Source organism: Nyctibius grandis, chromosome 1, assembly GCF_013368605.1.
Source record: "Nyctibius grandis isolate bNycGra1 chromosome 1, bNycGra1.pri, whole genome shotgun sequence".
Classification (NCBI taxonomy): Eukaryota; Metazoa; Chordata; class Aves; order Nyctibiiformes; family Nyctibiidae; genus Nyctibius; species Nyctibius grandis.
Genome location: NC_090658.1, coordinates 6,200,326 through 6,227,793, shown reverse-complemented (window position 1 = coordinate 6,227,793; position 27,468 = coordinate 6,200,326). Strand labels below are relative to the sequence as shown.

At 36.8% G+C, this 27,468-nt stretch overlaps 1 protein-coding gene across 6 annotated transcripts in view; it reads right to left on the bottom strand.

Annotated features, from left to right (window-relative positions):
• SLX4IP (SLX4 interacting protein) overlaps positions 1-27,468 on the bottom strand; it is a 79,701-nt gene that overhangs the window by 12,153 nt on the left and 40,080 nt on the right. For 5 of the 6 annotated variants that reach the window (XM_068403568.1, XM_068403560.1, XM_068403582.1 and 2 more), the window contains 4 exons: positions 26,286-26,375; positions 22,842-22,965; positions 6,935-7,012; positions 4,130-4,218 (listed from right to left, as the gene is read on the bottom strand). In XM_068403568.1, coding sequence (XP_068259669.1) covers positions 4,130-4,218; positions 6,935-7,012; positions 22,842-22,965; positions 26,286-26,375 — 381 coding nt within the window. Of the gene's footprint in view, positions 1-4,129; positions 4,219-6,934; positions 7,013-18,835; positions 18,908-22,841; positions 22,966-26,285; positions 26,376-27,468 lie in introns of those variants that run through there. The other variant, XM_068403590.1, reaches the window with a different exon arrangement.

Sequence of the window (27,468 nt, the reverse complement as noted above, 5' to 3'; positions counted from 1 at the left end):
CGGAAAACTAATCCTCCAATAACGAACAGAGAAACTTCACAAATAAATCGTTTTCTGCTGGATCAAGTCAAAGAACTAATTCATTCTCGACTGAAGAATCACTTGGTCCATTGTAACCAGAAAGGAAAGGAATATGTAGCTGGAACTAGAGGGGATGCAGACTGACCTTTTCAGTAGAAGCCCACCATTACAGCAGTTTAACTGTGATATTTTATATGTATATATACACAAACACAGTTCCATGCCAAGATCAGCACTTACACAGCGTGAACTGTGCAATTGTATTTCACAGTGTTTCCTTCTTCCCCTACCCAATCTGATTATCACTTAACAATAAAATAGTCTTTAAAGTATTTAAAGTAACTAAATTCCACATCAAGTCTTCTACAAATCTTTACAAATTGCTGCTATATGAAAAAAGTTTCCATTCTACCTTCCAACAGACACACTATTCCAGGAGCACATACCCTAATGTTAAAAGTCTCCTGTTAATTACAGATAAGTGTACATGTTTTCGTGAAAGCACCAGAAGCCTCTTCCCAGCATAATCAAAATCCAAGCAAATCATGTCATTTATGCTTCTGTGAGTTTTAAGAAAGAGAATTCTCTAACGTACCTGAACTATGTTACAATGACACGATTTATAAAATCAGACATGTATGAAGATGATGAAATAGTTTGCTTTTATTTCTCTATTGGGGATTTAAAAAGCACTGGGCATATCTTTAGCACTTTTCTTCTCCTTCTGTACCTCTGCAGGTTTTTTTGTTTGGTTGTTTTTTTAAGTGTAATACTCTGTTTGGAAAAGAATCTTTATTTTTCTATAATATTCTCTGTAACTTAACAAGTCTCAGTCAGTGGAAACCCTGAGATCTTTTTAATCAAGACAGGATCTCCTGCTCCCCATTTTATTTTCTGATTTCACATGAATGGTAACTTCAAATTTCCACTTCAATATCATCATTAGCTTAACCTCCTCCATGCTTTCCCTGCAATTGCTTCCTCTCATAGATTCTAGTATAAAGCCAATATGGTTATCAATGAATACTCCATTGTTAGCACATTTTTAAATGCTCACAAGCCTCCAACAAGCCTTCTACCCATTTCCATTTCCACTGTTTCTTCAGATAACCCATTTCCAATTTTCCATTTTAGCTCTCTACATAATAATCATCAAGAAAATGTCGTCATTGACAAAGATGACTAATCTCTCCAGAGCTCTCACATATTTCCCTGGGTTTCCTCTTCTGCTATGTTCCCAAAACTGTCGTCTTTTTCCAGATAAAATTATTCAAGATTACAAACATGGTTTGGCAAAACAGGAAACAATGGTTTTATGTTTAAACTTAGCATTAATCAGCCAGGCTATTCTTCCATCTTTTCCTTGAGACTTCCAATTTGCTTATGTATTTTCAATAACTTGCTGTATTGTTTCTTTAATGGAGATTTCCCTTCTTCCAAAATGATTATTACTGCCTGCAGCCTGATTTTTAGATACGACCTCAGGAACACCCGTTTCTAAACGGATTTTAGAAAATAGAAAATTACATATCAATAGATTTTCTTCTATTTTATTTCAGCTCTACTCCTTAGAAGTGCTCTCAACTCTTTTTATTAGTTTATGCTTAAAGCTAATTTGACAGAGACTGCCTAAGCCACCTTTTCCTTGGTCTTACAAGATGCATCACAGAAGGCTTCAAATTGCTTCTCTCAGCAATTGATGCTAAGGTTTGTGCTTGTGAATATCTCATGAGCAATCTAATTATGATCTTTCCTAAGATGTAAGACATAAGAATTTCATTTTATATCTGGCTACATCCTTTGAAACTCTTGGTTTAATCACAGTCTATTTCAGAGATACAGAGAATAGCCTAAAAGGCAGTGAAAATGCAAAGAATAAAGTGCTGGAGATAGATGAAGGAAGAGAGAGTTGTAATGAGTGAAAGAAATGTGCCTGTATCGGGCTGACATAAAACTGGTTCCAAGTAATGGGAAAGCAGGGCATTGAGCCTGACTTGTCTTGACAGAGCTCAGGAACGAAAGCTTGACCCAAACCATAAACCAGCATAAAAGCAGGGTTTTTTTTTAAAAAAAAAGATTGTTAAGTCTTGATTAAGTCAATCACAGTGACATTCAGCAACACTGAAAAGTGACAAAGTCTCCATTAACATATAGTCAACTACTTTTATAAAACACAGATAGGTCCTCGAAACCAAGGGTGTGAGCTGATTAAAGGTTTAAAAGAACTTGCATGCAACATTATGAAATTATTGAAACCCAAACAACATACAGAGGAAAACAAAACATATGCCTCATTTTTAGCCCATGACAGAATACACTGGAGTATATCAACGGAAAGGTCTTCTGGGTGGTCTTTTGTCATCTAGTTTAGAGTTCAAGCATACTTGCTGCTAAATTGCATAGAGAAAAGTACACACACAAAGTGCAGATCCTTAGCCTTTACTTCTGGCGTGCCAAAAACTTGAAATTACCTCTCAGTGGCAATCAAACACTCCCCCAGTTTGGCAAAGTACCGAACTGGAGTATATGACAAACTCGGTACTAACTTGCTGTAGAAATTCTGGATTAACAAAACAGTCTGGAGTGGACTCTAAGTTAGAGTGGCACGAATTAAAAAAATACTCCAAAACATTAAAAAAATACTCCAGAACGTTTGCCGGGGGACTGTTCACATCTTGTTAGTTCTCCAAATCAGGAAAGATGGCTTAGGGATAACTTTATCTTATTCTCTCCTACCAACATACTACACTGACTGTTCCAGCCAGTTCTATGCACATGTTATTGCATCTGTAAGTAAAGCAAACTCTCAAGACTTTTTTAATGATTAGGTTATGATCCCACTAAAAGATTTTTTTAAGACAAAAATGTTTAAACTCCCTTTTTAAATAACAAGGAGTTTCCATAGATCAAGAGTAAATTTTGAAATAGTCAAGCTGAAGTCCATAATATTGTATTTTTCATTTGCCTTCTCCTTACTAGGCAGAATCATGTGAAAGAAACTGAAGAAAACTTCTCAGCTTTTATTTTATGGAAAGATTAAAAATACCAAAGAGAGGAATTGGATATCTCATGAGAGATACTTAAACAAGAAAAAAAATATATATTTTTCTCAGTCAAAATGCAATGACAGGATTTTCTTCTTAAACCGTCTGAATAGTTTTCAAGACAATACTGAGAATGTATCATTTCCAAAATAGCGAAGTACTGCTAAAGCAGTTACATTTTTTTCTGACAGAGAGAAAAACATTTGCTTGCTCCTTTGACATTTAAGGATTCTTACCAATCTAGGAATCAAGATAATAAAATCTGCATTTAGTATAATAAATAAAAACTCCCTGCTTGATATTAAAAAAATACTAAGTTGAATGAGTAGAAGAAAAACTTTTTTTTCAAGGGTCAAATATACTTTAACACATCTAAGATAAATTACTAATATATACATAGACCTCAGCGTGTAATTCTGACTCTTGCTGTGAGCACCGAAGAGCCTGCCAGCCATAGAGCAGGCCACCTGGGTCCATGGGAGCACTCCTGAGACAACCAGCAGTTAACTGCAGCATAAAATTCATAAGCCTTTGACCCTGATAAAGCCTTCAGGATGAAATATTTAAGCAGAATTGTTTATGGTATTTAACTACACACCAGTGCCTTTTTCTCCATAAATGTTTGGGGATTTTCTTTTTCCCAGCAGGGCTAGCACTGATCCATTTGAGTTGTTCTGCAGAACAAACGCTAAGAAAACATACAAGCAACCCATGGACATTAAAAAATGCCCCATTATAGTTTTGGAAAATAAAATGTTACAAGGACAAAATATAAAGGAAAAAAAGATCCTTGAATCAAGGTGCTAAAATTATACCTAGCTTTCTAAATACATGATCTTTTTCTCTGAGCCTTAAATGGCTCAGAAAACACTGCGCTTCCAAAAATTCCCATTTTTGTCTGCTTCAGACTCACTCCAGGATGTCCCTTTTGAATACTTTGGCCCAACTGTTGGTGTGACTTTCTGGTTCCAAGATGACAGTTGCATATATGTGAATAACTATAAACATTCATCTTACCACTATAAAATAACACTAGAAAATTTACAGAATGGTTTTGTACATACCAATACACCATTTTCACATGCCCAAGCACTTGGATTAGATTCAAGTTTACTGACACAAACTATAAATCTGTCTGGAAACACACGTAGCTCTATACAAAAAAAAATTGAAAAGAAGATTACAAAAATTATAACCATACTGAAAACCACACATAATGACAACACATATACATGTTATTTTAGTAAACAAAATAATTTATTGTTTAAATTGCACACTAACACACTTCATGCACTCCATTAGTTTCTTACCTACTCTCTTCAATATCCCATCCCTCCTTTTGTTTTGCTTTTTTAAATCATTCAAAATAAATCAATTAAGTCGGAGTAAGTTTAGTTCCCAAGAGGACAGTCATGGCTGCAAATTAGTCCACCTGCACCCCTGGACAAATATACCAGACAGAGCCAACAGACAAACCACTTAACGATGATTTCTTTTGTGCTATTCTGGTGATGAGTCTCTTCATCACAAAAGCTGTTAATTATGTTTGTACTACAGCACAACATATTCAATCAGGACTTGGCATAAAAACTCAGCATAAGGCTGTTTCAAACTCTGACTGCAGTGATTTTTGAAGTCATTAAACAAATTGGTTAACTACTACTAAATTACATATTTTACTCAAGATCACATGGTTTGTTATGAACACAACAAAGTTTCTATTTACAAAGGATTAAAAACTGAAGGGTTCTCAGATTAGAACAGACCAGACAAAGCTTTATCCAGTACCTAGCAATGCTATGAAAAGAGTATAGCTAGGTATTTTGTTATTTTACATACCAGATTATTTCCAGATTACTATCTTCATATTTTCAACTCAGATATTTTTGTCGCTGGTGGTTTTTGTTTTGTTTTCATTTTATAAAAAGAGAGTTACTAATTTTTAAAGTTTGCTATACTTCAAAAACAAGCCATAACACCCTATTTTCTGGGACAAGGTGTGCAGAAAAGACATGAGGTTGACCTCAGATTTTTTTGGCGGAGTATCCCGTCACAAAGAATTGAGTATAGGCACGATGTGCACAATTTGCCAGTGACAACGATCAGGTCACCCATATGGCTGACTGCCTCTCTACAAGGTACTGCTCCTTCACCAACAGCAGATCTCCACTAATATCTGACAAACCTCTCTGAGCGCAGACCAGCAGCGACTTTTCTAGAGTCATTACAATGAAAGATGGGGATGTTGAAACAGATTACCCTGCATTTGCCATTGGTTGAAAAAGCACACACAGAGACCTCAGATGCATCTGTACTGGCACAATAGCTTGTTAAGCTACTGTAACTTGACAATGAATATGAGCCTTTCATAATCCTTTCAGAAATAACAACTCTGTTAGCAAAACTGTGTCCGAGGAAGTATTCATGCTGTGCCTTACATCCAGACTATTCCTTCTCTGCTTGTGTCCTCAAGATCTGAAAAGCCACCCACAAAGGTCTAGCACAATGGCTTTCAAACTGCAAGCAGTCTATGGACGTCTTCCAAATGGGCTACAAAAGAAAAGCTGAACAACTGTTGCAAGGACTGAATTTGTTATGTGGGCTTCCAAGAATAGCCTCTTAGGTAAGTTTACTCTGGATATTGAGTGAGCATCACTGATTAAAGTATGCAAGATTCTTCTGTTAGGCTCAATGTCTGGTTTGTGTTTCTGAAATACTAGCTGTATCTTACTGAAAGGAAACATCGGTACCAAATTATTTACTTTTTTAGGATATCTGCTTATTTTGCTCTTTATTGGGAGCAAAACTCAGCAAAATGAAGTTCCTTTCTTGTTAGGAACTTCATGTGGAAGCAAAGTTTTGACTGCAGCATCAGAGCCTCTCTTTTTGACAGCACTACTAGGGCAAGTTCGTTCCAGTTAGACATTTTTATTGTTACATTTTATAACAATCTCACTTGCTGGCTAACAAAATGAAAGTATCTTTAGGTGTTCATTGATGCTAAAAAAAGTTCAGATTTAATACACAGAAATCAATGTTGAGATACCAATGCAGACACTCGGCTCTTCTAACTACTCTTCCAGGAGGCTGGGAGAACAAGTTTGAGGAAATATTTAAAAGCAATACTCCAATCTCTTCAAAATATGGACTTAGAAAACAACTAGCTGGCATTTGAAGAGAGATTTAAACATTTAAGAATATAATGAATTCCTATGAAAATAAGAAATTCTTTAAAAATATTCATTCAAGTATTCAATATTTTTAAGGGCACCTAATTGATTTATTTTGCTTTTTTTAATACGAAAAGCTCAACACAAAGGGCAGTGATCGTTATAGCTCCTTTTTATTGCTGTTGGTGGGACAGGATTGATATCACTTCCTTACAGAGCATCTTGGCTTGAGAAAACATGAAAAAAAGATCTGGTCCAATGACATCACCTATGTAAAGATTTTATAGCACTGAGGTGAACGAAAGCCTTTTCTTGCATACACTTGTACAGTACAGTTGATGTCACAAGACACTCGAGCAATAATGAAGTGATTCATACTGCAGCCTCTGGTTGATTCACCCTGCAGAGACTCAGTAAAATGCTGAGTCTCATCATACTTACAGAATTTGGTGTGGCTTAGCTGATTACCCTGGGGCAAGGCATACACAAATTTAAAATTAAGTTTAAAAAAAATCCATCATATGTTAAGAAACACTTCTCTTTTTTTAGCAAACATCCTCTGGAAAAAAAACAAAATCAAGCTCTGAAAGAAATTTTGATTAAGTAGACCAAAATCTGACAAAGTATTAGTTTATGTTCCCTTTTTTCCTCCCAGAAATGCAAAATTCTAAGTAACACTATAAGAAACTGATTTCTTACCACGATAATGTTTCCCTACAGCACAACGGAGATTAACCCATCTCTTCATAAAGTAGGCAGTAATGTGAAAACTGTTGGCTGCAACATAAAACAAAGGGAATAATAAGTGTAAGGGTATCTTGGGCATTGTTGTCTTGAAGTGTTGCACACCTGCAAAGATAGGATTGAGAGAAAACAGCAGCAGCAGCTCAAGAATACAAAAGAAAACGTAACTTTAAAGGAATATTTTTAAAAAGAAACTGATCATACTGAAGTCTCAAGAAATTAGTATCTGAAACAGGGGAAAAATCTAAACAAATTACTAGCCACCAAGTTCTGGTATCCAACCACAGAAATAAATTTAAATCAATTAATTGATCAGGGATATCATCCGCTTAATAGCCCAGTGTCATGGTCACTAGTCCAATAGGCTAGAGTCCTATTCACTACAACATTTTTGTACAATATTTCTACAAGAACACTACAGATGACCAGTTACTTAACTGCCTTCTAGAGAAAGGTGACATACTCAAAGCTGACAGAAAAAATGCTGGCTATAAAACAACATAAACAAATATGAAAGGTCTTAATTATCTGCAATTTCATTGAATTATGTGAGAAACACATACATTTAAACTCCTCAATATCTAGCAGTAGACAGAGCTAGCCTCGCTGCCCCAGAAGATACCTTTAACATACACAGAGGCTTCTTCAGTTTCTATTCCTGAGAACAACAGAAGTCCTTGTGCACCAGAAGCACAAAAGAAGAACAGAAGGGATTATATTACGGCAAAGAGACTATTACACCATGGCTAAGGAAATCAGCTTTTACTTTTGTTCTACTTAAAGTCCCAAATGACCCTGAGTAAATCAGTTAGGACTTGATTCATAAAGGTATTTAGCAACCTAACTCCCACTGAAATTGAAAGAAGTCAGTATCTGTGACTCCTCCTCCATAGTCTCTCTGTACACTTCACTAAAATGGACGTGCAAAAGAGGATACTCCCCCTAACTCTGATGGGTTTTGCAAGACTTATATTACTGCTGCTTCCAAGACAGCCAGGTACTCTAGGTGCAATTACCACAGAAAAGTTAGAAAATCAAGTGCTACTGCTGTTCTTCTAATCTAACCATTTAAAAAGAAGTCAGGAAAGCTTGTCTGGTCCAGTCTCAGTCTCTACTGAGCAAATGCCAAGGCATGCCTTATTTCTAGTATAAGTCCCAAAATGCATGTTCTCTTCTGCACACAGTCTACAACTCTCTTACTTGTACAAGATCTCCTGGAGCTCACCATCAAGTGCTGTTCAGCATCACCTCTCACTAAGAACTGTAGTTATCGATCACAATCAATCCCTTTGAAATTTATCAGCCATCTTTTTTCCTTCCCCTCAGGAAGATACCTAAAATCTGACTTCCCTTTAGAGATCAAGTCAAGATGCGACAAGTTGAACCATCTCTTAAAAATGATGAGTGTTAGAGAAAAATTTGGATGTAATCCACCAGCTTTATTAACTGTATATTTACGAGCACAATTAAAGAAAATTACTTTTAGCTATTTCCAGTTTGGCATCCCTTGTTAGTAGGGTCAGCCAAATCAAGGAATTTTCCCTGTATATAAATTAGTTATTAGTGTGATAATAGCATCTTCCACTGTGAGCTCCCTAACACTGAAAAAGTAACATTCATAAAAGTACAACTTTGTAAACAAATCTTCAAACAGAGAGTAAATATTATTAAAAGAGTCTTTCCACCTCCATGTGTCTGGAATATTCCAAATTGATTTTTCTTGAGATCTTAAAATGAAAAAGCAAAAACTTTTGCTTTTCGCAGAGAAAAGCACGATACTTCATTCCTGAAATTCTTTTATGAATCAGTGACATGTACATCTGCTTATTTGTCTTGCTATCTTGGTATTCTCCGAGAGGTTAAGCATTTGATCATATTTGATTGAATAACAGCCTAAACAAAGTTTCACATGCCTCTTAAAGGCCCTCGATTCAGCTAGCTACTGTTCTCTGGAAGTGAACACCTACCTCAAATCTGACAAAATAAATAATTAAGTAAGAGATCAAGACACTGCTACACTATTTTTGCAGCATCACCTTAAGCCTGAAAGTCTTATAAAGCCTTCACAGGGAGTTGCACCTCAGCTAATAAGCTCAGCCCACAGGGACTAACAATAGAAAATAATTTTAGTTTCCATGACTATTTACTACTTGACTTCGCTGAAGAAGTCTGAATAGATGATTCGCTGTTACTGCTGTGAGAAAATTTTAAGATGCATTACATTCAAGATACATAAGTATCACACAGCTATGCTCATCAAATGTGACATCTGATCTAATCCATAGTCAGCTGGAGTTTGCAAAACTTCCCTAGATTTAAAGTTGCCAGAGTTACTGCAGAACTGTAACAACTGTGATATCCTCTTTCTGGTTCCTTCAAGAGAAATACATTATCCAGTTAACCACTCTGCTTCATGAAATAAGAAACTAAAAAAATAAGCCCCATAAGAAAACCTTCTTATCCAACAACCTCATGCAACTTGCAGCTTTTTAAACCTTCTACACAGTTACTCAGCATGAGTCTAAGTCTATTATCAATTCCAGACTTGTCCACCATCAACACTAGTATATACTAATGTTGGCTTTGGGCAAGCTGTGGCTTATGCTCCAGGGAAGGTGGCCAGTGTATACTCAGCAAGGACCAAAAGCTGTTCATGGTATCTGGAAGGATGGACCAAATGATATGTACCAAATGACCCAGCACTCACTCCTTTTAAGCACACTATAGAAGTTTTAACCTCCAGCTACAAACACTGTTTTGCAGCCAGTAATATACAGAGAAATTTCACTGATCTCAGCAAACCCACTTGGCCCAATCTTCAATTTCCTCTTCATCAGGCAACACAGACAAAGCTCCATTTGTATATTACCAACACAGAAGCAGAAATAAAAGTGTTGTTAGTGATTTGGAGGTTTGTTTCTCATACTTCAAAACTGTGCACCTAAACCACCAGATCCAGGTTCTAGAAACAAACATGAAAAAAAACCAAACAAAAACCCCCCATACCCTGAAACCCAAAATGTGACCGAATAAAAGTGGTTCTAGAAAAACCACAGTTCAGTTTCAGCCGAAATACACTCCGGTGAGTGCTGCCTTTTAAGGGGATGTTAATTTGCCCTGCTTGTTATATTTCATAGTCCCACGACACCGAGAGGAACTATCAGACACTGACTCTTTACTGTAAGACTATCCAGCAACACTTGTTTTCCAAAGAAGTCACAGCCAAGCCGACTTGTGCTTCCAAACGGCTGCCAAGCAGAGGCTGTGGTACAGCGTGGAGCAGTGGGAAGCCCTCTCCCACGGCTATTACAGACCGTTCATCTGGGAGCCTGGGAAAATGCCTCTGAGCTGCTGAGTTATCTGGAGCAGCCTGGCAGGTGTTCCCTTCCCAGCGCAATCTGGCACCTGCATGGCTCTGTAACTAAATTCAGTCGAGTCTTCTCCAAAGCCACAGCACAAGCCTAAGAAGGCCAACTGCCCCCCAAACATTTCCGTATTGGACAGGCACCTATTTCTCATCACGCAGTATTTTTACACCATCTTTTAAAAAAACACCTAATTTTTCCTCCCAGCCTAGACGTTTCACATCTCTTGACAGGTTGTTCTGGATTAGGGCTGCCTCTGCGTTTGGAAAGTAACAACAAAGTAAATCATTGCAAAACACAGATATTAAAAAAGAGGATGAATTTCTTATGTTACAATGTGAAAGTAAATATATAGGTGCATTAGACTTTCTGAAATACTATATTGTACATTTAAAAATCTACATTTTGCTTATACTAGATTAATTATTCCACACAGATTAAGCTCTACTAGTAATAATGTTTACAGTATATAGAGCTTTTCATCTTCAAAGTGCTCTACAGACATATTATTACACTGCTTTTTAGCAGTCATATTTCTTCACTTAAAATTATTCACCACCAAATCCAAATTCCTGATTGTTTACAAACAAAACAAAAAGGGAACCTTTTATTCTAAAACCTACTGTTAATCGTGCAGCTTTCCTCCCCCAAAACAAATGTTCATGTTCACAGCATGTGCTCCAGAGAAGGTTGCCATTTCTAATTTAGCAGACACTCCAAACCAAACATTGGCATGTAAGTTTAAGTCCAAGTCTAGGACAGACCAGGGACAGCAGATGCAAGACAGCAGATACAAAAAGCTGTTGAGACTTCCTGAGCCTTTTCTGGTGTTCAGAATGGGTACAGAATTTCTGTATCATCTCAGACACACACATCACAAACAAGCACGCGGGAAAGTTTGTACTGATTAACATAAAACAAAGCCCATAAACTTCTTAAAAAATGTTTAATACCTATGAGGAAACATTCAGGCCACTAAATTTATATACATAAAGTATGGGCTAAAAAAAAAAAAAAGACAAGACTTGGGTGCAGTATTGGGGTGAGTGAGTATCGCTGCAGGGTCTGATCTTGCAAACTCTTACACTTGCAAATAAATTCAGTGATGTAATTTGCCTCTGTCTTTTTCCAGGGTGCTTTACAGTCAGCTTAAATCAAGTATAGACAAAAACAGATTACTTATTTTTTTCTTCTTGGTCTTTCACAATTATATTAGTATTAGTGCAATTCTATCTGCTAAATCTTCTCAACACAGGCCAGTTACAAACACAAATAGGTGAGAGATCTGTCCCATCAAGGATGTGGGAACAAGATTTAGTTCCTATCAGGGAACAGGGCCCGTGACTGGAAGAAAGACACTAACCTTTAAACAAATCTGATCAAGACAGGATGAGACATGCCTAGCAGAACCTCCTCTGCTATCAGAACATTGATAGCTGGACACGGCACACTGTCCCAGACCTTCAGAATATGAAACATTAACAGCGAAACTGGACTGAGCCATTTTATGAAATCCAAGAGCAGGGTTGTAGGGCTCTCCTCTAGCAGGAGAGGTGTGAATTCGCTCCAAAATCAGAACTATACTGGCCAAACTGGATCCAGGGTAAGACATTTCTTAGACTGCTTGTCAAGGGTATTCTGGAGGAAAGAACTGAGAAGAAAAAGACGTGTGAGATCATCTGGCTGCAAGATGAGAAATGCATCTGACGGAGGTCCTGAGAACACACCAGCTCTGAAGGAAAAAGACCATCTTCCCCTCACTAATATGTGAGATGGAAAGGCAGGCTGATCCAGTCCTGGAAAACAGCTCTTAAGATACAGTCTCTCAATACCCATTCATAATGTATGAGCAGTAATAGCTAGCACCACCTGCTAATGCATTCAAGAAGATAAATGTAGAGCAATATATTTGATGGTCAGCATACCATTATCACAGACAACTGTTTTCTAATAGGAGACAAGATTTCACCCTTTTGCTGATCTCAGACTCAATAACCATATTATTAATTGTATGTGATGGGCTTTAACACATGAACTGAAAGCTATTTATGAATCCTCACTGTTTTGAACATAAAAACTGTATTCCAGAGGAAGCCACGTGCCTGGGCTTCTTTAACCACTGGAACAAGCCCAACAACTGAGAGAACGTCTGAGAAAGGCATCTGTCACTACCAGCCAAAAGGCAGAAAGAACTGGAAAACAAACCCTGTGGCACATGCTGTCTGACAAGTCAGCAGCAGAGGAGAATCTGAAGTCTCTTCGAAGGGGCTGTATGGCCATGAAGGAGTATCTTAGTTAAAGTCTAACTGATCCCACATTTGCACATCAAGCAGAGCATCTCCCCCAAACTGGCCAGACACATCTGTATCCAAGTGGAGCAATGTCACTTACTTACATCACTGAACGCCTCGCAGTCCCAAAAGTAAGGTAGATTCTAGCTAAAATGAAACACAGACACTGTGATGGTGACAAGTTTGACTTCCAGAGCAGCAGGCAATGCATACAGTCGCCTTTAAAGCACCCGCCTCTTTCAAAAAACATGTCCTTTCAGCCTGTCTCTGTGTTTTTTTCCTTGGGGATATCCATGAGCTTCATTAAATTTTTTGATGCCGTGAAATACTTGAAAGGGAGGATTTTGTATTTTAAGTGTCAGGAAACTCTACAAAGTCTCTTCTAGCACAAAAACTCAATCCAAGTTTGGAAATGAGCCTTTCAGAAATTAAGACATGACTGGTTCCCCTTATTGTTCATTAGATGTCAATACTATGATGCTGAAAGATTTTCAAATAAAGTCAATCAAACCCTTCACAGGTCTCCAGGCTCTATTTTTTTCCCTGTCAATAGGAAATAACTTCTGCAAAACTTCTTCCCCAGGAGGGAAAGGTTTTAACCTTCAGCTCCCACAGCTGACAAGACTTTCATCTTCTACCAATAACAAGGTCTTTAGGCAAGGGTCACTAAAAATGTCAGGAATATACTGCATCACATGGCTACAAAACCTATGGGTTTGGTGAAAAAAGCCTGACAGTCTGTCACTGGACACATGATGGGAGAGAATTAGAGGGAAAGAAAAGCTACTAGCAGGTATCTTCAGCAGAACTTTGAAAAGATGGCATGAACATGAAATGGTAGTTTCTTCAAAGCTGATCTTGCTATATATACAGCAGCAGTAAATACTCGTCTTTCTTTTTTTTGAGAGCTCCTGTTAGGATAGCCCAGTGGAGCTAAGAGGTAGATATTGATGGTCATGAATCCTCTTTTTTTCTACCCTATCATCTAGAGGACACTTCAAAAGAAAGTGAGTTCTAAGAGACACATGTGGACTTGTACCAGCACACGTTTCATGTTATTGTCTGAATAAAGCCAGTTGTGCCAGGGGTTCATGGGTTTTGTCTTTTCACACAACAGACTCTTGTTAGGTTTATAACAACTCTGAATATAAGGAAATTCTGGAGCTTAGCAAATAGGTGGAAAGTCACCACAATGGAGTCTTCTGTATTTTCTCTTTTTAAATGCTGGCCAATAGACCATAATTAAGTCAGCTGCTGAAAGGCTCTATTTCCAAATAAGTCTCAAGCTCTTTCTGCTCTCACGAACTCTGATGCAAATGGATACCACCAAAAAGACCAAGAACAACCCATGATTGTGATCATCTGATCAGCACCACTCAGCTCTAGCAGTGAAGCAGATGCTGGTTGTGGTGCAAAGAGCTGGAGACTGACTGCAAAATGGTTTGTAAGAAACTGCTCATTTCAGGACCACCTGAATTACGCAGCTCAGTAGCGCAGTTTCTGGCATCGGTGTAACGGATGCTAAGTGCAAAAAAAGAAAGTACACAGAACATCCTCTTTTTCAATATTGAAAAAGACCAAAAATGCCTGTCCTGTGCCATGGGAAGACAACAGAAAAGAACAGAGAGGCATTGCCCATATCCTATGACCCACATACATGCACATAAAAAAACACCAAAACTAAATATCTTAATTAAAACAATAAGAGAAAGATATTCTGTAAACAAAGACAAGACTGTCACCTTCTATCCTCTCTAATGCAAGCTTTGTCATTTAAAGAACTTTGTTTTCCATGGATTTGTATAGTGAATATTTCACAGGTAGAATATTTCTCTCTGAATAAATGTAATTTGCTCTGCATTAAAATCTCTCTCATCTGTTTGAAGTTGATGGAATACATTGAATTCTGTTACTATGCCCACAACACATATTCAAGATTGCACTAGACATTTTTTCCCTCCTCTTTTCAATTAAAAGTCTTTATTATTTGCTGCACTACTAAATTTTTAGTTACTTCTATATGCATTTAATAATTTAGGCCTGCAAAGTTTTGCTGGTGCAGTTTTGTTTATGGTCTGTCACTTGTGCCTTTGTAGTCACTAGAAATACTCAGCGTGTAATAAAAACAACACACCTCGTACCTTCAGTGGTGAATCAAACGCACATAACTGCTCTCACTGAACTACTTGGGCAAAGAAAGTATGCATAACTTTTTTCAGGAATTGGCCCTCCATCTCCATCTGGCCAGATTTCTGTAAAGCCTTAGAAAAGTTTTCCAAATATAAATAAACCCACAAAAATGTTTGCAATTTAAAAAGCTGTATTTTCTCTCTACCTTTGTCATATGATAATGAAACTTAAGAACAAAAGAACACAAAGGAGAGAATTATTGTGTAATAAGGTAACATGGAAAGTTTAAAAGAAATTCCTATTCATATTTAACCATGAAATTACACCCACAATTACTTCCAGTTATAATGAAAATAGAAAGGACTTCAATGTTCAACACATACTTATAATGATTTTTTTTTTCTTAAAACATAATGACAATTTTTGTTTTTCTTGGACTGCTGGTGGTAGTTTGGGGACTTTTCTATTGAGACTTTTAGGGAATGAAAGGGTTAAAGATGTGTAAAAGAGATTTTCTCACAGTTTAAAGAGAGCAAAACAACACATTTAGGAAACCAGACAGCTAAAAGGTCAAAACGTTACACTTCCAGGTCAAACTTCTGGTTGCAATTAAGTAAATTCTTCTAAACATTTCTAGGGAAATCATATTTCTTTTAGGTTTTATTCCAAATCCCTATTCTTTCTTGCTTACATTGTATCCAAACCAATATTGCTCTCTTTAGAAATATTTAATAAAGAGTATCTACTTTTCTTTTTTTTTAACAGAACTTTTTTAAAAAGGAGCCTGACATTTCATCTGAAAATAAAAATCAAATCCTTATTTTTTTCCATCTCATTTAATATACAGCTGAACTAATAAAAAAAAAAGCAAAAGCAGCTATCAAACCTAGTTAATTTTTTAAAAATAGATAGTTCTTTTCCCCTCAGAAATCATATTTCCCTTTTTATCCACTTTCATAATCTGTATTTTCATAGTAGGGTTTGGTTTTGGGTTTTTCTGAGTTTTTTTACTAAATCAAGCCATTTTCCCCCTCCCATATGAAAATCTCTCAAACCTAAGCAGCTGACAATGATCCTGTTGTAAACGTTGACGTGTGCCTGCTAAAACATACCAACAACCTCAGGACTCCTATCACTCCCCATCAAAACTACGTAGGACTAAAAAATTAGAATCTCTGCCCCGTAACAGACAGAGGGTTTCACAGTTTTTTTCAGACGTCCCAAACACACAGCCACCACAGCTGCACCTGGACAACAGCAGGAATGCAGTGTATGCATTTTTTGTAATGCACGAGACGTAGACCTGGTATGTATCTAAACAACGCTAGTGTGTTAGCGATAGATGCAATCATACGTACTCAAGCTGAAAAAATGAAATCCTAAAGGCATATTCATACCACACTAAAAATTTAGCCAAACACAAAAGATATGACCAGATTCAGACACGATTTGCAAATGCTTTATTTCAGCAGAATGCATGTATTGTGTTAAACTGCCCTGGCTAGAAGAGGATGACTCCTGTACTTTTATCTGTAGCATATTCCAGACAGCACGGTCTTCAAGCTATCCCACACACATATTTGTAAAGGTCAGACAACTAAGGAAAGTCAGGTCTGTCATACTGACCAAATAATTTCTTTGGTATTTTAGACATTCTAATGCAAGGAATTCAAGCATCCATTAAATGCAGACCACAGAATCTAGAAAATGCTTCTAGCAGAAATCATATTTGCCATGTTCACAAAGGATGGGAGAAGATAATTTGAAGTCAAACTCATTCTTCAGAAAATTTCTACTGAAACAGTGAGCACTAAAAAAAAAACCCCAAACCTATCTGCTACCTATTCCACCTGTGCCCAGTGCTTAAACAGGTCCATAGAAGCAGTACACTGCTACCCTATCCTCTGTATTCTTGCTTCCAAGTGACTACAGAAGCTTTAAACAACTGCAGAGAGCACACAAGAAAGAGTATCTTCAAGAGGAACAGATGCTGTAAAAAAGAACCAGGCAGTCAAATAAGAAATGGTAAGTGCTTAGGGACAGATTGTCAAAATCACCCCGTGTGGATTCCAAAAATGCTGAATTCCCACTTGGGACAAACAGATGCTAAGGGCGCTTTCAAAAGGCAGCTGTATGTTCCCTGGCATAGATGAGAGTCACTTTCATATTCTCAAGCGACTATCAAATCAGAAACGAAAGGTGGGGTTCATCTTGCAATTCTCTACCCTCCCTTGGTTACTCTCCCATGTTCTTGTCCAGTTTTGTGGACTCAGGGTAAGCTTTTATCATACCCATTATCCTTTAGCAAAGAGTTGCTCAGTTCTGCTAATTACTATGGTGCTTCCGATATATTCACATTTGATGCCCTCTTGTTCTCAAATTGGAAGAGAAGAGAAGAAATGATTTTTTAGGTCTCTGTTGCGTTCTCCCTAATTCATGTATTTTCCAGGCTGAAGACTCCTAGCACACATAACTGTTCCCTGTATTTTGTATGTTCCCTGTATTGCATTTCCTCATCTTGGATGATCTTTGTTGCCCTTCTCAAGAGTTTTTCCCCAATTCTACTGTACTATAATCTAAGGTAAGAAAAAAAAAATCACTAAAAAGAAAATACCCAGACAGTGCATAAGCATGGGGGTTTTTGTTCTTGTAAAATATTCTCTATCCTGAGAAAAGAACAACAAAAAAAATTCAGATATATAACCTTAATCTTCTCGAAGAAAAATGTTTTGGTGAAAAAAAGATGCCTTTATTCCCCATTTGGCTGTAAAAAATGGAAAAAAGTAATCTAACGCAAAGACAGGAAATATTAAGTACAAGATACTAATCAAAACATTTTTCATAAGTTATTGCATAATTTACTGCATACTTCAGGGAGGTATGAGGCTCTGTTGTCACAGACAGATGAACACAAGTTTAAAGTTCACAAAGATCTGCAGGACTTGGCCACAAATGATAAATGAGTCCATTGTAAAGAAGCTGCAATATAATTCTTTTGAGAGACAGAAATTACAATGTGCAACTGCAAACATCAAAGTTAATTTAAAAGACTTCTGTCCTCCTCAGTCCCCTGTGGTAGCTTATCTGCTATAGCTTACTTTCCCCCCAGTTGCACCCATCAGATTTTTGTGGAGTTGCTCTTTAAGCAAGATAGGTGAAATGATTCTAGTTAAAACCAAACAAAACACCATTTCACAGCACAGGAGTCAGAGTTAACAGCTGAGAAGGTGGCAATAAATCAGTTTTGCTGCTACAGGATTGTAATGTGGAACATACCCTACGAACATCTTACACATTTCACATTCTGCAGTAATAGTGAACACTCCTAAACCAAACGAGGGCAGTCCGAAAAGGGTGTTTCCCTTAAAAACATCATAATGTTCAAACTGAAATGCAAGGCCAAACCAGTTTGGAAGATTTACTACCATGATTTATTGTATATTTTTTGTGTGCTTACAGGAGCCAAATAGTTTCATAAGCAACAGAAATGTATTTTCTTATGAAACTGCATCTTATGCATTTTTTTATATTAAATAAGACGTGAACTTTGACTCCAGATCTTTGTAAGGCTGAACTATTCATAATAGCGCTTGTGCTTCTTCCAGTTTCTCATTTTGGTAAGCTTATCAGAAGTTAATGTCTGAAAATTTAATGACTGAGACTTCTACCTGTTAGCAAAGTTCAACCACGTTTGCAAAAAGCAACCAGGCGAAAAGATGGATGAACAAACAGACACACACAGAGAAAACATCATTACAATAAGCCCCATTGCCTTAGAAAACTAGGTTAAAAATATAAAAAAAATATACACAATCCCAGAGAAAGCAGATAAAATCAAGCTGGGAGCTCACTGTACCATGTGACAGCATGCTCTCTAATTATTTTCACTGTAGAAGAGACTGTACAATAAAAAGATATGAAATCAGAGCAAAAATGTCCAGCGTCAAGCCAAGAAAAACAACAACGATGCTAGGGAAGGAATGAGAAAAGATCTGAAAATTACTTGTAGGATAAACATAGTTAACTTTCTCCTCCCTCAAGAGGGGGAAGAAGGTCAGTTTACAAGATACCTTCTTCCTTCCTTCCATTTCTAACGTGGACATTTCTACCAGCCATATTTTCTTTCCACATCCTCCTTTTTGATTCCTCTGTGCCCGTGTAAGCTTTGCCTTCTTCCTTAATTTTCCACAGTCCTCTCCTTTTGTCCTTCTCCTGTATTTAATATCTCCACTCGGTCCTCTGTATAGCCTCTTGTTACTTAATTCTCATTGCTGTTAATCAAAACCAGCCACGTTCTGTGGAACATGAAAAAAAAGGCTCTGCTTTTAGCTTAAGTCTACAGTAGGTGAGCATTACGACACACGAACATGCTTGACATCATTGCTAAAATCCACTATGTTATTGAAGTGGTGCAAAGTGAAAACGTATGGCGCTATATATAAAAACATAAGTTCTAACTTTAAAGATTATATATTTTTGAAGTGAAGTAGTGGGGGTTTTTTAATGGGAGAAATTCACTAATAAATGGGCTTTGTTATTGGATGGCTTACACTCACTGAACTTCAAACAATGCAAGCAAACCATACCTGATCGATGCTCTTGCATGATTTTGGCCATGCAGATTGGATGCAGGCAAAATTAAATCTTTGAAAATCTACCCCATTTTAATTTTCTCTTAAAAAAAAATAAAAGAAACCAAAATCAAACACGTTTGGACATTAATTAAACACAGGAAACGGAGAGTTTATACCAAAGCCTATGTCCAAAGACTAAATTAAAGCTTACTTTGGCAAATTGTTCATACTGGCCATTTGGGAGGGGTGGGGAAATTGTTCAGACAGAAGGAAGAATACGAAGAACTTGCTTGTCTTGGCTACTTTCTCTCATTTTTCCATTCTTTCTTTCTTTCTTCTCCTGTGTGTAACACCCACAGATTTCCTAATGAGATGGTATGCGACCCACCACACACTGCTGTGTGGGTGTAACTTAAATGAAAAAGAAATGTAAATTAACAAGTAACATGCACGGATATTTATATTATGTGCCACAAAACTGAAAGGTTGTATTAAAAGTATTAATATTAAACATAATATAACATTAATAGAAAAAAAGAAATTGTGATAGGTGAAAATTTTCTCTTCAAAACAGTAATGGCAGCCAGCTTAACAACAGCCTTCTCTACTCAACAGATCTAGACAGCAGGATGAGATCTGCTCATCTAAGTAAGGTAGCTTGGCTTCTATGTCTGAAGAAAACCCTAATATAACATGCTTTGATATTAGAGGTAGTCTAAAATCTTACTGATGCTGATTCTGATTCTAATAAATTTTGGATACACCCTGCAATGGGGAGAGCAAACTAATTAAAATTAACCTGAAAAGATGTGAGTTCAAATGGGGTGGAAGGCTGACCTGGGATACTTGAAGTAGTAAATAACCAGCTAATCAGCATCTTAATATTCCTTCTACACACACACTCTTCCTTACAATAGTGGGGGTTTTGCAGCAGTTGAAACTCTAGACACAGACTTGCATAACTTTGAGCAAAAGAAACCACATTCAGTTTGAAGAAAAACTTTTAATAACCTCCAAATGCAACAATAGCTGCAAGCTTAAACATTTCACCATCAGCACCTACAGTCTGCGTATGTAGTTAGCCACATACCAAGCTTGGGCATTTCTTTGTATACTAAACACTGTCAGCCAAATACTGGCCAGCTATCTTGCACTTCATCTGTTTGTGGAAAAAACACAAAATCACTGTACTCTACAAACAGAACCTGAGATCCTAGAGAAGGCAGCAAAATACAAGAGGTTTTGGAGCCATGTTTGAGTGATGATAACTGCTAAAGACTATTAGACTTGTGGCTCACCTAAAAGGGTCACTCCCTTAGAGGTAGGTCCCAGTTGCTCTGGTGAACACCCACCTATTCTGTTATTTCCTTCTCAGGTAGGAACAGACTTGAATGAAACTTGAATAAACTTGATTCTTGGACTTGAACAAAGCACTCCTTTCTTACAAATTACAGCCCTGAGCAAAGCAGGCTGAGAGAAGAGGAAAGAGATGGATTTGAAAATTAAGTTCAACATGAATGTTCATTATCACCGAGTGTTTTCTTTCTTTATTTCTTTAGTGTTAATTAATCGCGGTGAGATTAACTGCAGAAAACTGATGGAACAGTAATTCTGCGTTATCCAAAGTAAATACTCTTTAATCTAAAACTGTCACAGATATTACTGATGACCTCCTCAAATGCATATCCTTAAGTTTTTCATTTTCAGGAAATAAGGGGAAGGGTCAAGCAGAAGATCAGTTCACAACCCTGGGACAGCATACCAGTATTTTTACTGAAAACTTCATGATATAAAAAAATATAAGACCCTAAAATCTCACAAACACCCTCAAATTAGTGTTGCATCTGTCTGCATATATAAAAACAACTATTATGTCTGGCAGTTTTATCTTACAAAATCATTGTTTTTGAAAACCTACTTCTTACTGAGGCAGGAAACTTTAAAAAATAAATAATAAAAAAATCACTCGGTAAAAGAAAACACAGAAAACCTCAACAAATCTCGGAAATTCTGATCCCACCCTCTGAAATGTCCCTCTGCTTTCACTGTAAGAAAATTCTATTTCTTCATTCAAAACCAGAAACATACGGGGATCTGAAAGTTCATCTGTTCTATAAACATTAATAATATTTTAAAGGGATAAAATGTAGTTACAACTTGAAAGGAAAAAAATGGTTTGAAAATCCTTTAGTGTCCTGAAGCACTTTTTACTTATGCGGTATTGTGTTCTTGTGGGTGGAAAAAAACCCTCGTCATGCCATAACAAACTGGCTCCCATATATGCCTAAAATTTTGCAATAATAAGCCAACCATACAGTATTTAACCTGTGTTTTCTTTATGAAAAACACTCATTAATATTGATAATAGTGTTTAAAGCTGCAACCATCAACTAGAATTCTATAGATATTTACCTTTTCAAAAACTGAAAGCATTTTGAGAAGCAAAGAATTTGTGCCGAATTAAAATTATTCATATAATATACATCGAATTCCAAACTTTCTATCAGTATACTGACTGTATATTGCAAGTATGCAATTACATTCATTGGAGAATTCATATTTCAGTATAGATCTATTTCAGTATATTTAAGGAAATGTGAGAAACCACAGCCAACACAGGGCTTTACTAGTGCAGTCCTTCTTTTCTGTGACAAGTTTATAGCATGCTCCAGGCTGATAATAAAAAAAAAGTCATTATTTCCTAAGAACTATTTAAAAATAAATTGCTTGTGTGATATACACCAACAGATAAGCCTACCAACTGTAAAACCCACCATGATGACCAGAACAGCTAGTGAAACAACGTTAAACAAAACCTGGCAAGCCATTTAGCCCCAAAGCTGATTTAACATTACAGCACAAGCTATAGTGATCATTATCTTTAGTTTAAAACATGCATGTACTTTAATTGCACCTATTAGCCTCATCACCCTCACACACACACAAAAAAATAATAATAAAAAAAAAGTTCCACTGGGGTAAATGCTCTTACTACTGGTTTTCTTCTGCACAGTAATTACTCCCAAGGTCATTGACGCTACTGCCAAACTTGCAGTAACACCAGTGAAATGACAAATGCCGTTTATCACATCATAGCAACTTTTTAAGAATGAACAGGTTATCAGAAGAGGGAGAAGTAAAGATATTATTTCTAAACTAAAAACTTTTAAACTAAATGTTCAAGTGGAAATGACACTTAAAACAGCAAGATTTCCATCAGTTTTGGAGGACCCAGGATTATACCATTCATTCTTTTAATTCTAAATACAGGCTCTCATAACAACAGTACAAGCACTATGTTCATATTTCAACGACACAGAAAATTAAAACCCACTTAATTTTTTCAGTAACATAACTAAAGTAATTTCAGACCCAAACACCAGCCATTTCAGGCTTACTGGCTTTCCCAATGGCAAATTTCTCATGGAAAAAATAAAGAGTGGCAGTTTCCGCCATACTTTATCTTACTTTATTTCACAATAAGTTAAATAATTGATTTTACCAGTAAGAAACAGAGGACCAGATGTTGCATGTTCCATTGATTTCCACTGACCACGTTGTTTACGTGCTTCCAAGTAGTGTTTGACCCTTGAAGAAACAACTTCTTCTAGCAGCATGCAGACCTCCTGAAAGAGTAACCGTTGGCCTATTTAGATCTACATTTACATGCCTGCCCACAGACACACAACAGAAATCAATACAAAATCACTCCTTTTCACATAAAAAGGAAAAACATTATCTGCAATTAAGTACTGAGGTATTACATAGAGGTGAGAAGCACATAATTTAGGAAATGAATGGGAACAAGGTCAGGGAGTGGGGGGAATCAAACAATTTTGCTACAAAACAAGAGAGGAAGTACATTATGAAATTCTCACTTGGCAGATGAAATACATTATATGATAATACTAATAATTTTTGAACAGCAAATTAGTTTCATTTGTATGCAAAGTATGGAAAATACATGTTAAAAATGTATCTTAATATTAGGTATTTAAGCAAAATATTAGCAAAAATTCTCCCAGGACTTGTCAACACACTATTTCTCTGCAAGAATCCTTATAAACTACAACAGATATTTTGGTTCAATTCAGTGTAATTTTTGGGGGAAGACTCAGACCTATTTAGGTCATAGCAACCTCATTTCTCTAGTTCATTTTGATTTTTCTGCTCCTAAACATAACCGTTCATATCTTTCATACTTCGTTCAGCAAAGCACAATAAAAACCACACACAACTCAAGAAGGACAAACCCTTCAGCCAGAATAACCACAGAAAAAAAACCTGGCGTAAAAGCAAAAAAATTAATCCCTTGAATACCAGAATAAGTTTTGAGATTAATACATACACACATATTTGAGACTTTTCCCTCAGTATTCTCATTTTCCATTGTGCATAACTATGTGCTCACAGAAATGATACTTTGTGGGACACAAAAATATCATTTTACATTTTTACAGTGTTTGGACAATAGACAAAATTCTATTAGTACCATCTAAACTAAAATATCTTGGCTTGACATTTACTTTTGATTAATCTAGAAAGTATGCAGAGCAACAAATTTTTAAATTGTTGCTTTAAATCAAAGCAATGCACATACGTTGGTCAACCACAAATAGTATTTTCTCCTTACAGTAAGAAATACATTTTCCTTTCTGCTTGAAAAGTACAATTCTAAAATACTATATCTACTTATTCTGTTTAACTCATTAAAGTGATCTCATTACACATTCCTTCACAGGACTATGCATTCAGGTTAGAATGAAAAGGTCTAGAAAGCAGCGGAAACATAGGGTGCATTAGGTTCCTCCTGCAACAATAAAGATTAGCGTGCACTTCCTTAATTTACATGGAAAATATTGTAGTTGGTATGCTTATGGAAATATTATTTAAATGGTTCTCCACAAAGAACTATACAGACCTATATTTAAGAAGGCATAAACAAGAGCAGGCTTCAAAAGAATCGTCTCTACGTACTTCCCACCGCTAAAAAGAACTTGTAACTGAGACCTTCTATATGCATATGGAGAAACCATAGCAATGACCTGAATAGAAATCAGTTTAAAAAATGCTTCTTCAAGTACAAAGATAAAACTTTGACTTTGTTATTGCAGGGGAAAAGAGAAAGGACAGAAAGGGCAGGGAAATTTGAGGGGCAGAAAGAGAGAAAAGCTCACAACTGCCTCAACTTGCATCTCGCAGCCATCCCAAGATGCCTCTACGTGTGACAGCAGTGTGCAAACTGGGGTCTTCACAATGCCCAGCTAGACAACGTGCACTGTATTTTCTTACACCAGCCTCATGCTTACGGGCACTCATTTAGTTCCCAGCCTGCTCTATGTGACCCATGCTGCAGCAGGAGCTGGCAGGCCACCACTGCTCCCTCCTCCTGCCTGGGACCACATCGCCAGGCTCCCTTTGCTCCAAGCAGCAGCCGCTGACTTTCGTCCAGGGTAAGCAGGGGATCAGCAGAAATCATGTTTGTGTTACAAGGGGTCTAAGAGGCATCTGCTTTTCCCACAGACAAGCAAAGAGGACTGTACCATCATTAGTATTTTCCAGCATTTGGAAACGACAAAAATGTAGAAAACTGCTTATGATGAATATGTAAAAGCTCTCATAAAAAAAAAACATGCAGGCATAATTTGGCTATAATACCTTACTGACCTTTTTCTTCCCACTTTAACAAAGATACTGCACAGGACTTTCAGGGAGCGAATTGTAAAGCTATTGGAATCACACTTCTTGGTTGTGGAAAATATGCAACCTTTGTACTTCGCTCAAAATGTGCGGTCACAGAAATGTAATGAATGCTGCCCTGTCATGCCTCTTTATTAAATCAATCATGATCTAATTTCCTGAAATGCATATCTTTTGTTTTGGCAGTCTTACAAAATACATTTTGAAAACACTTAAAAGTCAGATAACCAGGATAGTAGAACTGGTTACAAATAGAAGGGGTAATGAGTATTCATTTAGTCAGAAAAAACAAGTCTAAAAGTTTTCCCCTATTTTCTTCTTTCTCTGCTTAATAAAGCACAAATCGGATGAACCACATGCTGTTAAATATTCTGCTTTCACTCCCTCAGGATATTAATTTATTGCTTCTTTTAACTTTCTTTAAATGTATTACTTTGAGACGTACGGGGATGCTCTGTCGTGACAAGTTAATTATGCCATTATTAGGAAAGCTATCTGCTGAAAATTACCGTAACAGAGACTTGCGGGAAAGTCCACAGGCATTTGAAACATGTCCTGCATTCGTTTTCAATAGGGAACTTCTCAAGTTCCCACACAGACTGAAATAGGGGAAAACTCCCACCAGTAACTCATCACAAGACTGTAGCAGAAATCACACAGAATCTGATGAAAGTTACATTCATAATTTTGTTGGTCATTCATGCACTGATTTTCCAAAATTTCATCTGTTGTCAGGATCTACAAATAATACACTTAAAAATAAAGATTCAGATACAATGGTTCTATGATAGTCTATCAAGCATACTCATTATCTTTTCTTGCACTCTCGTTGCAACATCATTCACACTTCTCAGAAGGAGAAAAAACAATTAATAGAAAGATATTTCACCAACAACCTCTGCAAAAATGGTACCTGTCACAACCTTTTTTATATCACTCACGATAATTCACAAACATGCATGAGAGAGAGGTTTTTAATTTTAAAAGTTAAGTCACAAGAACCAAAACAGCATGCACACATGCATGTATGCACACACACAGTTTAAAAATTAAAAGCTAAATTGAAAGCGGTCATTAGTGACCCAAAAAGCACATGTGGTTGACATAGGGGTCCCACAGCAACCATTGACAGTTCGGTATAACTAACAGTATTCGCATAACACTGAAAAACTCTGAACAGTTCAAGGCAATCCAACTTTTTCCCTGCAGTCACATGCTTTTGAAGTAGAACTGATATTTGTTGTACCTCTTTCTCATGATCTGAAAACCAGCTGGTGTCTTTACTGGAGCCTTGAGGCAAAATATGAACATCCACCAAAACAGCAAAGTTCCCACACTGAAAAAAAAAACAAAGAAGAAAAAAAAAATGTTCAACTGTAGCCGCTAGGAAGCACATGTCGAGCAGACAAGGAGGTAAACAATCAGGTAAGCATATGCATCTGATTCAGAGATACAGCAGGCAGAATATAAAACTGCGGAAGACTAGGAAGTATGGAATTAATTACAAATTTACCATTGTTTGTGGGCTTAATGAGAAACAAGAGCATCACACATATCTTGGATAGCTCACTGAAAAGTTTAAATAATAACAACAAGCACAAGTACATGGAATTTTCTTCTGCTATATATATGCCACTTTTAAATCTGAGTTCAAGCAAATTTTAACATGTGAAAAATTAGCTATTCCTTCACCAAACACCCATCATTTTATTTTCTGAGAATTTAGTACTATATTAGTTATCTAGTTCGCATTTTAAATTTATTAAGTCCTTAAAAACACAGACTCTTTAGAAGTCTTTCCCTCTCTCCAAACTACCTAATGTAAAGAACAGCAAGTTTGAAGAACCTGTGGTAACTACCTAATATTCATTGGCATCTGTCATTCAGCCAATACATTAAATGATAAGGCTAACTTATTAATAAACATTACATATAATTGTTAGGATGATACAGGCTACATCCCAAGCCACATCAACTATTTCTGAAATTCCTTGATAGCCTTAATGAAGGACAGTGTGACATATGAGGTTTAATTATTTCCTTTCATCAGTACATCAGTCATTACAATGACCTTCTAATGTAAGGAAGAGTGAACGGCACAAACACATCTCCTTGGTTCTGCTGTGCACTAACTCACCCCTAGCAAGAGAACACTGCCTCTGTTCACGCACAGAGGTATGGTGCCTTACAAGCTAATGCTTTCCCTTTCTTCTACTGTAACACAGCACCAAGTATCACTGAGACATCCCTTAACTAAACAACCTGCAAGGTAAAAGCCAATTTCATCATTCTGCTTTGGCTGCTTGTGCTGCACTTGTGATGCAATAAATTCACTCTTTGAGAAGACTGGACATATGCAGTCATGGCAACTGCACATCTGGAATGTCTGATGGAATAGAAACAACATCCTGATTCCACACAAATCTCAA